The sequence below is a fragment of the Mus caroli genome, chromosome 10, assembly GCF_900094665.2.
Source record: "Mus caroli chromosome 10, CAROLI_EIJ_v1.1, whole genome shotgun sequence".
Taxonomy (NCBI): domain Eukaryota; kingdom Metazoa; phylum Chordata; class Mammalia; order Rodentia; family Muridae; genus Mus; species Mus caroli.
Window position 1 is genome coordinate 73955293 of NC_034579.1, and position 11375 is coordinate 73966667.

Genomic DNA, 11375 nt, shown 5'->3' on the forward strand with positions numbered 1-11375 from the left:
GAGACAGGGTTTCTCTGTAGCCCTGGCTGTCCTGGAACTCACTTTGTAGACCAGGCTGGCCTCGAACTCAGAAATCCACCTGCCTCTGCCTCCCAAGTGCTGGATGGAATTAAAGGCATGTGCCACCACACCCGGCTGAGACAATTCTTATATTCTATATTCCAGGTTTCTGGGCAACACCTCATTTCAGGGCCGCACAGGGGCTGTGTGGGTGGCAGGCTCCTCTCAGGTGCATGTGTCTCGGCATTTCAAGGTATGGAGCTTACGCAGGGACCCGCTGGGTGCCCCAGCCTGGGCAACAGTAGGCAGCTGGCAGGATGGACAGCTGGACTTCCAGCCAGGGGCGGCTGCTCTCCGAGTTCCATCTCCATCTGGCACCCAGGCCCGGCCCAAACTGCGAGTGGTAACTCTGGTGGAACACCCATTTGTGTTCACCAGGGAATCTGATGAAGATGGGCAGTGCCCGGCTGGGCAGCTGTGTCTAGACCCAGGCACCAATGACTCGGCCAGGCTGGACGCACTCTTCACTGCATTGGAGAATGGCTCCGTGCCTCGCACCCTGAGAAGATGCTGCTATGGCTACTGCATTGACCTGCTGGAGCGGCTGGCCGAGGATCTGGCCTTTGACTTTGAGCTCTATATTGTGGGGGATGGCAAGTACGGGGCCCTGCGTGATGGACGCTGGACAGGCCTGGTGGGTGACCTGCTGGCCGGTCGGGCACACATGGCCGTGACCAGCTTCAGTATCAACTCGGCTCGCTCCCAGGTGGTGGATTTCACCAGCCCTTTCTTCTCCACCAGCCTGGGCATCATGGTACGCACTCGAGATACAGCCTCACCCATCGGGGCTTTCATGTGGCCCCTGCACTGGTCCATGTGGGTGGGCGTGTTTGCTGCCCTGCACCTCACAGCGCTCTTCCTTACCCTGTACGAATGGCGGAGTCCCTACGGGCTCACGCCACGCGGCCGCAACCGTGGTACTGTCTTCTCCTACTCCTCTGCTCTCAACCTCTGCTACGCCATTCTCTTCGGACGCACTGTCTCCAGTAAGACACCCAAGTGTCCTACCGGACGCTTCCTCATGAACCTCTGGGCAATCTTCTGCCTGCTGGTGCTATCCAGTTACACAGCCAACCTGGCAGCTGTTATGGTTGGGGACAAGACCTTTGAGGAGCTGTCTGGAATCCATGATCCCAAGGTGAGGGCTGGGAAACCTAAGGGTTTAGAGCTATGGTCAGGACGGGGTGGACACTCGGCTCAGTGTGGACAGTACCATCTCCCACCCATTCTCTTCTCATCGAGAGACTCATTAACTTAAGTGAAGCGCTGGCATGAAACCATAGCCCTGCCCCTGCCCCATCCCAAGAACTTCTCTATTTTTGCCACACCCCCAGCTCCAATCATGACCATACCCCCATTCTTTTTTTTTTTTTTTTTTGGTTTTTCTTGGCAGGATTTNTCTGTATAATCCTGGCTGTCCTAGAACTCACTTTGTAGACCAAGCTGGCCTCGAACTCAGAAATCCGCCTGCCTCTGCCTCCCGAGTGCTGGGATTAAAGGCATGCGCCACCACGCCCAGCTCCACACCCCCATTTTTTTTTTTTTTTTTTTTTTTTTTGAGACAGGGTTTCTCTGTCTGTGTAGTCCTGGCTGTCCTGGAACTCACTCTGTAGCTCTGTAGACCAGGCTGGCCTCAAACTCAGAAATCTGCCTGCCTCTGCCTCCCAAGTGCTGGGATTAAAGGCGTGCGCCACCACTGCCCGGCCACACCCCCATTCTTTTTTTTTTTTTTTTAAAGATTTATTTATTGATTATATGTAAGTACACTGTAGCTGTCTTCAGACGCTGGGATTTGATCTCTGGACCTTTGGAAGAGCAGTCGGGTGCTCTTACCCACTGAGCCATCTCACCAGCCCCCACACCCCCATTCTTAAGCACAGATGTCTTAGCTCAGTTTGTAGACCAGGTTGGCCTCAGACTCACAGAGACCCGACTGGCTCTGCTTCCTGAGTGCTGGAATTCACCACGACTGGCCTAAGCAATTAGCCTTCAGCCTGGAAACCACCAGATCCCACTGCAGGGTTGGCAGGCTGAAGCACATTCGGATTTATTTCCCCCTTTTATGTTTTCTGGAGTTCGTGGTATTTCCACAGCAACTTCCCTCCTAGGGATCTAGCTGCTCATGTCCTGTTGACCGCCCCCTCCCCCCCAGCCTTGTGTCCCTTGCAACTGGGTGCTGCCTAATGCTCTAGATACCATAAGTGGTTGATGGCTGTGGCCAGGTGAGGACTGGGGGCAGGAGGGGGGCCAGGGGGATAAGAGCAGAAGAAACTGGTATCTCTGGGGTTCTCAAGTAGAATATTTGCAGGTTACTGAATCTGAGCTCAGTGCAAGGTCCCTGCAGGTGGTCACATGCAGGCCCTGGTGGGGATGTGGGCTGCAGGCTGAGCATGCCTCCCCTACAGCTGCACCACCCTTCCCAAGGCTTCCGCTTTGGCACCGTGTGGGAGAGCAGCGCGGAGGCCTACATCAAGGCGAGCTTCCCCGAGATGCACGCACACATGCGTCGCCACAGCGCACCTACCACTCCACACGGAGTGGCCATGCTCACGTGAGTCTGTGGGTACCGTGCAACTTCGGAGGGCCAAGTGCTTCTCAGACCCTATTGACCTTGCCTGGTCCTGCCCCACAGGAGCGACCCGCCCAAGCTCAACGCCTTCATCATGGATAAGTCGCTACTGGATTACGAGGTGTCCATAGATGCGGACTGCAAGCTGCTCACTGTGGGCAAACCCTTTGCGATCGAGGGTGAGTGCGTGGTGGGGCTCCGGGGATCGCAGCTGTAGGTGCCCGCAGCTTTAGTGGAGCCCTCTCAATCTCCGCAGGCTACGGCATAGGGCTGCCCCAAAATTCGCCGCTCACCTCCAACCTGTCAGAGTTCATCAGTAGGTACAAGTCCTCAGGCTTCATTGATCTGCTCCACGACAAGTGGTACAAGATGGTGCCTTGCGGGAAGCGGGTGTTCGCCGTGACGGAGGTGGGCAGGCGCCCGAGACACAGGGTGGGGAGCCCAGGCTATGCTTGCATGCATTCTTGCTCGCCCTAAACAACCCCAGCTCCAGCGTCCCTTCCTTCAAGAGATCTCCCTAGCTGCTGGATGGGATGGGGTGTCCTCATCCCGACGCTGTGTGGGGATTTTCTTGCCATTCACAGACGCTGCAGATGGGGGTCTACCACTTGTCAGGGTTGTTTGTCCTGCTGTGCCTCGGGCTGGGCAGCGCGCTTCTCACCTCGCTGGGTGAGCACGTCTTCTACCGCCTGGTGCTGCCGCGCATCCGCAGGGGCAATAAGCTGCAGTATTGGCTTCACACGAGCCAGGTGAGGAGGCAAGACAAGGTAGGGCGGGGTGGAGGGCACCTCAGGAGCCTACCCAAACACCTGTCTGTGCCCCTAGAAGATCCACCGAGCCCTCAACACAGGGCCACCAGAGGGGCAACAGGAGAGGGTAGAGCAGGAGCGCAGGTGAGCGCGGGGCGGGGCGGGGCGGGGCGGAGCGGGGTCCCAGGCTTAGCGGGCAGACAGGCTGTACTGCCTCCTCCTCTCCGTCCTAGCGGCCCCAAGGAGGAGCAACCTGCAGCTGACGGTGCGGGGCGCTGGAGGCGGGTGCGCCGGGCCGTGGAAAGGGAACGGCGCGTGCGTTTCCTGCTGGAACCTGGGGAGGCTGGTGGGGACCGTCCATGGCTCTGCTCTAATGGGCCTAGGCTGCAAGCAGAACTGCGGGAGCTGGAGCTGCGCATTGAGGCTGCACGGGAGCGGTTGCGCAGTGCGCTGCTGCGGCGAGGGGAACTGCGGGCCCAGCTTGGGGATGGCACCCGACTCAGGCCACTGCGCCTGCTGCATGCAGCGCCCGCCGAGAGCTGAGGAACGACACGGTCACACTGTCCACGACAGTTTATTCTATATACAAACACGACTCTGTACACTGCAATTAAATAGCGTGGAACGTGCGCCCCGCATCCTGAGCCGCCACCTGCTAGTCCGGGCCCGGGCGCTCGGCCCCGCGCGGGCGCCGTGTGGAAGGCACTGGGGAGCACCAGGCGGCCGGTGGCCTCGTGCCCATCGCCGCCCTGTCCCGGCGGCTTCCAGAACCTTCGCCACCAGCCCCTCTCCCTGCAGACCACAGCTCTCTTGGGCTCGGGCCGCGGCTCCGCTGGGAGCCGGGCACGACACCGGTCTCAGGACCCGGCAGGGGCAGTTGCGTCCTCCAGAGGGACCCCAGAGTCAGGTCGTGAGCTGTCCGGGGTACTAGGGGCTGCTGGCCGCCGCTCCAGTAGAGAGGCGCTCAGCCCCGACAGGAAGGATGCGTCAGAGATGATGGCGGCGGTCTCCGCCACCCAACCTAGGTCACTGCTGGATACTGAGGCCCCAGCACCCAGTGAGCCAGGCCCAGATGCCCCACCAGTGGGCGCGGGGCTGGAGCTGGGGCCCAGCGCCAGGGGAGGGCTGGGATCCTGGGTGGCAGGGGAGCCAGAGTTGTTGTTGAGGTCGTCAGGCAGCGCCGTGGGGGTCCCGGGCCCCAGCGGTGGTGTCTGCAGCAGCATCTCCTGGATTCGGATCTGCTGCAGGATGGCGGGCAACTCATAGTGGTGGAAGAAGTAGATCATGGAATGCTGTGGAGGTCAGGTGTCAGGGTGAGCACCCGCCCACCAGCAGAAAGGCCGACCTGACACCGGGGGACAGCACGGTAGGGGCTGCCCTCTAAAGGGGCACAGGCCTCACCTGGATGAAGAGCCAGGAGGTGACCAGGGCCAGGCTGCTATACTGCCCGTTAAAGCGGTAGTGGTAGGCATAGAAGGCGAAGTGGTAGAGGTAGAAGAACCTGTGGGGGCGGGAGAAGCTACCCTGCCAGACAGGCCCCTCCCTATCCCACCCAGGGGTCCAGCTTGCCCCTCATCTGACTCCACCTTCACCTAACCCATGCTTCCCACCTCATCCCGTCCCCACCTCAGCCAGTGCCGCTTGCTGGTGTTGGTGTGGCAGCAGATGGCATCATACTGGTCGGCCAGCCACACGGTGAGGATGATGTAGAAGGCCGTGGTGGTATCGTTGAAGAACTCAGACATGATGGCTTCCATCCCTGCGGGGACACGCGGCGGGGTTGGCGTGGGTGGGGCGGGGCGGGGGCAGGGGTGCAGCGGGGGTCCTCACCGACGAGAGCCAGGATGACGGTCAGCAAGGGCGCTGCGGGGAAGGCGATGGCCATGTTCATCTCCAGCATCTGCAGCAGGTCCACTGCGGGCACAGGGCGGCCGCCCATGAGGGCCTGGGGAGAGCCCACCCCACCCCCGGCCGGCTGGGACTCACCGATGAAGACGAAGATCTGGTGGTGCGAGTATCGCAACAGCATGGACACGCTGAGGGTCTGTGGGAGGGTGGAGCAGGGTCAGGGGTGGGAGGCCAGGGTGACCTCAGCCCACATGGCCCCGCCTCCGGAGCACCAGCCACTCACAAAGATGACCATGATGACAAAGGCTGCCAGGTAGGATGTGCGAGCCATCCACATGCTGACGAAGCGGTAGTGCTCCCCAGAGACCACATTTCTCAAGAAGCCTACGGGAGGGGGATTGTGAGCAGCCAGGGTCCTGCCCGCCCTCCCCACCCCCCTTCTCCTCCCCAGGCCCACCTTTGTTTTCCTCGTTCTCTGCCAGACCCTTTACACTCGACATGAGGATGTCATCATAGCCCAGGAACTCATCCAGCAATAGGCGGCTGAAGCGGTCCCCAAAGCACTGGTCCCGCGTGGGGTCTACGAGTGAATGGGGGTCAGTATTGGTCAGAGAGGCCAGGAAGCCCTCGGCAGCTGAGCCATCCTTGGCCCAGCCCCAGCCTGCCAGGGCGCCCAGCCTGCCTCACCTAGGGTGACCACCATGACAGGAATGCTCAGACGCTGGCGTGTGGCTTGCGACAGCCGCAGGAAGCCATATTCCAGTGAGTACTCCACAATGTACTCATCCTGTGGCCACACTGCAGACAGGGACAGAGTGGTCAGCTGGTCCCACCCTCGGCATGGCCTTGGAACCCTCCCTGCCTGGGCTGCACACCTTTTGCTGGCGTCTCAGGAAAAGGGAAGTCCTGGCTGTCGTTCAGGGCGTCCGCACCGCTCTGTGGCTTGAACACTTTTGGCTCAATGTCCAGCTCAAACTGCAAGCACAGGGGAGACCAGTGTCAGTGGAGCCTGCAGGAGGCAGTCTGATGTTCCACTGGGTGGGTGACCTCAAGCCCGCATGCATGCATGCCCAGAGCACGCTCACCTTGATGGAGCTGTTGGGGAACATCTCCACAGTGAGCTCCTCCTCGGGTTCCAGCTCCAGGCCCCCCAGGCCCCCATCACAGAACTGCAGGATCACCGGTGCCCGGCTCGAGTTGTGGCGCACCTCCACCCGCAGGACACCCTCCCGTGGCCATCGATCTCGAACATGCTCCAAGCAGTTGATGGGGGACCGGGAGAAGACGATGTGTATGTAGGCGAGGACGAAAAGCACAAACAGGGCCTAGGAGTGAGGGGGTTGGGGTGAGCAGTCAGCAGGGCAAGGGACACACCCCTCCCAGGCAGGAGAGGCAATGGCTGCTGCCTGTGCCTCCTTGGGAACTAGCTGGCCGAGGGTCCCCACTGCAAGTGTTCCCTGTACCACCACCCTCCAGCTGTCTCATGACCTTCAGGCCCAGCAGGTGCTCCAACGCAAAGCTGCCTTTGGGGACCCCTGATCTCACTGGCTAAGAATAGCCACTGTCCCTAGGGAGGCACCCTTTGCCCTGCTCCTGGGGCTGGCAGGAGTCACAAGGACACAGCTGATCGGCCCAGGCACCTCAGCAGGACCAGGCTACCCTGCCTGGGAAATGTGGCTTCACCTAGAAAAGGTGCACCCAGGAGAGCCAGGGCATGTTAGGAACATGAGTGGCTCACCACTGGGTGGCTCCTGGCATGAACTCTGCTCAGTACCCTGGAGGCTTTAGGATGCCCTGCTGACGCTGACCCAGCCACACATGTTCAAGTACATTTAAAAGGGGTGGCGGAGGGAATGTGGCCATCAGATGGCTCATTTGATAAAGGAGCTTGCCAGGAAGCCTGAGAAGCTGAGGTCAATCCCCAGGCCATACATGTAAGGTGCAGGAGCAATCTGACAGCTGCAAACTGTTCTGACTTCTACACACATAACAAAATAAGTATGTTTGTTTGTTTTCAAGACAGTGTCTGTGTAGACAAGTCTGGCCTTGAACTTGTTCTGTAGACCAGGCTGGCTTTGAACTCAGAGATCCCCCTCCCTCTGACTCTGGAATTGAAGGCATGCACCAACTATTAATATTACTTATTAATCTCAAACGCCCCTATGCTGGAGCAGAGTTACTCAAGGGGTCCCAGCCTCTGGGAACATCCTTCTCTTTTCCTGCTCTGTGTGTGGGTGGCTATGTGTCTGTGTGTAGGGGGGGTCACCTAATTCAGTGGTACCTGTGGGTCGCAACCCCTTCAGGGGTTGCCTAAGACCACTGGAAAACACAGATGTTTACATTACAATTAATAATAGCAAAATTAGTTATGAAGTACATAAAGAACTGTATTAATGGGTTGCAGCATCAGGAAGAGAACTGCTCGCTGCCCTAACCCATGCTGAGTGGAGGCAGGGATGTCGTGCAACACTTGCAGTCCCCACATGCACACCATGGGCACTGGGCTGAAAGAGACCCAGTACTCCATGCAGCTGTCTAGGGTCACCCTCCTCTGTGGCCCCAACTGACACCCTAGCTTCCCACCATGTCTCTGCTGGCCAGCATAGGACCCTGGCCCAATAAGGTGCCCAACATAGAGTAGGGTGATGGGACTCATGAGGTCCTTACATCCCAGCACACCCACTGTGTGCACTCACACCCCTGCACCCTTCAGGGACGAGACTGGATTCCCAGACCACAGTCCTAAGGGACTCAGCCACAGCAAGCACAGTAGGGCCCTCCCCACCTGCTGTTAGGCAGCAGTGTAAGGGACAGAAGCAGGCAGAAAGGCCCTGCTCCATAACCTGGTGTGCCTGTAGCCAGGCCTCTCCTCTGCAATCTAGTGACAGAGCTGGACCCACAAAGCACCCAGCCCTCCTAGCAGTGACCTGAGGGAATACAGAGCATGTGTGGAAGGCCCAGGGACTGAGACCAAGGCTACAGTCTCCAGCGAGCCACACCTGAAGCTGCACCCACCCTGTCAACTGTGAGGTTCACCCTGGGCAAGAAATCATTTCTGTATCAGGCGAACTGAAGGCCAAGCAGCCCAGGCTGAGACCCCAGCAGCCACTCCTCCCAGTCCAATCCAAGAGTCAGGAACTGTATCGCAGGCCCTGTTCCACCTACTGGGCATCTAGAGTCAACGTAAGATAGCCACTGGACAGGGGTTATAGCCTGGGACCTCTCTTCCCACCATGGCCACTGTTGCCAGCCCAGGAGTCCTCACTGGTCACTGACTCGTGCCAGGCACCCCACTCAGGCCCTCGGGCACTCCTCCCTCATGTGCCCACTTGGTGCCACATACACAGGCACTGAACTTGGTCATACCGGCCTGGTGGGGCTGCACGTCATCACCTCCTACAGACACCTCAATGCCAAGACCTAGGGTTCTCGGGACACCTCCTACCCTGTAAGCGGGGGTGGGGTGGGGTATTGCATTGTCACCCCAGTCTGGTGTCTGGGGCTGTCAGTTCATCTGACCCATGGGAAGCCTGCACTGGGGTTAGAATACCAGCCTCACTCATATTCTTGCTTCTATCTTGTCCTCTTGGGCTCTTCCTTTCCCCCTCTTTCCCCGTGCTCACGGCCATGGCCGGCCTCGACTTCTCTACTCTCTGTCTCTACTACACTCTTTTTTTGTTTGTTTGTTTTTTCGAGACAGGGTTTCTCTGTGTAGCCCTGGCTGTCCTGGAACTCACTCTGTAGACCAGGCTGTCCTCGAACTCAGAAATCCGCCTGCCTCTGACTCCCGAGTGCTGGGATTAAAGGCGTGTGCCACCACCGCCCCGCTCTCTACTATACTCTTAACTCCCCTCCCCGAGCCACAAATAAACTCTATTCTATACTATAAAGACAAAACCAAATACCAGCCTCAGCCACGATCTCCATGAGATCATGACCCACCCAAGGGTATCACTTAGCACCTTCCAGGGCTCAAATCCACTTGGTGCAGGGACTTGAGCTGGTGCCACACACCTCCTTGCCCTCTGACCCCTGCCACATCCTAAGGTCTAAGGCACCATGCTGTGCCCCCCTATCCCACGGCCGCCCAGTTTCGGTCCTTAAGGCTCTGAAGCCAGCAGAGGAGACACCAAGCCCAACAGTTCTTCTCTGGGCCTCTGTAGGAGCTGACGTCCAGGCTGGGGTGGGGACAGGGCGCAGGGTGGTACAAGCCTAGCAGGCCTTGGCTGTGAGGCGTCCCCTCTAGGAAGGTTGGGTGGAAGCTGGGCAGGCAGGACGGGCAGGAAACACAGCAAATGGGCTCCCGGAAACCTCAGCAGCTCCAGAAACGAGCTGCTGCGTGGCTTGTTTGTCCAAGTTAAGAAAGAGGGTAAGGTCTACTGTCATCCAGCCGACCCTGTCTCTGACTAGACACTGGGCACCCACCTGGAGCCCTGAGGGTGTGGAGGGCAGGAAGGAAGATGGGACATGGCTCATCTGCAGCCAATGGACTGGGTCCTGAGGGGATACCCACAGCTGTCTTGAGCTCAAGCTGGAACAACGTCTATGAAACCCCCGAACGCACAGCTCTGAACAGCGCCAGGAGTGAGTCTCAAACTCACCAATGCCCTCCAACATCAACATGCCAGCCACCAAGCCATGACCCCAACACCAGAAGGCCCAGGCAGCTCCTCAGAGAGAACCTGGTGCCATCCCTCTTGAGTAGCCTTTGTGACCGAGAACCCGAATCTCCCGGGAGCACATGAGAAAGACACAGCCAGGGCAGGTGCTGGCTGTAGAGGTCCCTGGCCAATCTGGCTGTGACTCTGTGGCTGACCCTAGTGAGGTGACCTCACCCAAAGCCACAGAAGACCTGGCAAGAGTCTGAGAACAGTGAAGTGACAGAAAATTTGAGCAGTGACACAGGGGTGGGGGTGGGGTGGGGTATGTAGGGGGCTGTCCCCAGGGGGTTGGTTCAGGGTGTGTTGGAATGGGACTGACTAGTAGAGACTGGACTCAGAATCAGGGTAGAATAGAAATGACAGGCGGGACAGGGCCTCCAGCACAGGAGGTGGTCCACAGTGGAAACTCAGGATGGAATGGAAATGACCATACTGTTCTCAGTGGAAGTGCAGGACAGGATGGGAGTGACAGGTGGGAAGGTGGACCTCGAGTCCAAAATCCTACTCTAAGAGGACACTGGGCTCTGGTCTTGAGTGGAAAAATTGGGAGCCTAGGCTCCCAAGTGGCAGACTGAGGCCAAAGGGCAGGAGGCGGGGCCTGAGAGCTGAGGAAGTGGGGACCAGAGGGTAGCATCTGTGAGAAGACTGGCATCAGGGTATCCAGGCGTCAGAAGCCAAGTGGTAAAGCTGCCGGGGGTGGGCGAGCGGATGACAGCTGGGGCCAGGGGTCAGAGGTCAGGGGTCAGAGGTCACCTTGAGCAGAACGAAGAATTCAAAGAGGCGGCGGAAAGCAGGTGGGAAGAGGCGTGAGTAGGTGACGGCCATCTTGAAGAAGAGAGCGTGGAAGAGCCGGTCGCGCACGTTGATGAGCGGGTTGGGGTTGAGATTGGGGCCGCGAGGGCCGCGCACGGGCGCCGCGCCGCCACCCCCGCCGCCGTTGGGCCCAGGCCCTGGGGCTGCCGCGTGCTCCGACATCACCGCCCCGCGTTNCCCCGGCGGCCGCCGGCTGCCCCCCGCCGCGTCCCGGCCGCCGGATCCCCCCCGCCGCCCCCGGCCACCGCCGCCTGCCCCTTTGCTCGCGTCCGTCCGGCCCGCGACGCCGGCGAGAGCGCCGGGCCAGAGCGCCGCCCGTGCGCGGGGCACGCTGGGATCGCCGCGGCCGCCCGAGGAGGCCGGGCTTCAGGGCCGGAAGGCGGGCACCACAAGAAGTGGGCGGAGCCTGACTATCACGCATTTCATGCGGGTCGCCTCAGCGCTAAAGGGCAGAGTACCATGGAGTTCAGTTTATTTTCCTAGTGCTCCTTCAAGCTTTGCCCGGTCTCGTTTGCAGTGAGCTTGCAATTTCCAGGGGCTACACGGAGTGCATTAAAGAGCAGCCCCGTTCGTTTGCATAAATTCACTCCCATATACTGTGGCACGGCCTGGGGTGGAGTCGTGTATCAGGACTCATTTGCATTGAGCTTTATATTTATATGTGTGAGTACACTG

General features: G+C 59.2%; 2 protein-coding genes across 4 annotated transcripts in view; one reads left to right on the forward strand and one right to left on the reverse strand.

The window, feature by feature from the left end:
- Positions 1–4007, forward strand: part of Grin3b (glutamate ionotropic receptor NMDA type subunit 3B) — a 6967-nt gene extending 2960 nt beyond the window's left edge. Inside the window, exons 3-9 of the mRNA XM_021174796.1 lie at positions 166–1198; positions 2466–2611; positions 2693–2808; positions 2886–3037; positions 3214–3378; positions 3455–3522; positions 3612–4007. Of these exons, the coding sequence (XP_021030455.1) occupies positions 166–1198; positions 2466–2611; positions 2693–2808; positions 2886–3037; positions 3214–3378; positions 3455–3522; positions 3612–3921 (1990 nt within the window). The 3' untranslated portion in view covers positions 3922–4007. The remainder of the gene's footprint in view (positions 1–165; positions 1199–2465; positions 2612–2692; positions 2809–2885; positions 3038–3213; positions 3379–3454; positions 3523–3611) is intronic.
- On the reverse strand, positions 3937–10983 carry Tmem259 (transmembrane protein 259). 3 transcript variants are annotated; one of them, XM_021174798.2, is made up of 11 exons: positions 10641–10983; positions 6312–6551; positions 6102–6201; positions 5914–6024; positions 5684–5806; positions 5510–5610; positions 5365–5422; positions 5209–5292; positions 5005–5137; positions 4780–4879; positions 3937–4670 (listed from the first exon to the last, which is right to left on the reverse strand). In XM_021174798.2, exons 1-11 carry the CDS (start codon positions 10860–10862, stop codon positions 4236–4238), a joined length of 1707 nt encoding a protein of 568 aa, XP_021030457.1. In that variant the 5' UTR covers positions 10863–10983; the 3' UTR covers positions 3937–4235. The 3 variants fall into 3 exon arrangements, with proteins under 3 accessions (XP_021030457.1, XP_021030458.1, XP_021030456.1); XM_021174799.2 differs by having other exon boundaries at positions 5209–5241; positions 10641–10904; XM_021174797.2 differs by having other exon boundaries at positions 5209–5422.
- Positions 10984–11375: the final 392 nt, after the last annotated feature.

Excerpts from the sequence above, each read along its gene's own strand:
- Tmem259 (XM_021174797.2), bottom strand. The coding sequence starts at position 10,862 with ATGTCGGAGCACGCGGCAGCCCCAGGGCCTGGGCCCAACGGCGGCGGG. Across the intron at positions 5,611-5,683 it reads AGAGAACGAGGAAAACAAAG|GCTTCTTGAGAAATGTGGTC; the intron begins GTGGGCCTGGGG and ends CCCCTCCCGTAG. Across the intron at positions 5,423-5,509 it reads TTGTCATCATGGTCATCTTT|ACCCTCAGCGTGTCCATGCT; the intron begins GTGAGTGGCTGG and ends ACCCTCCCACAG.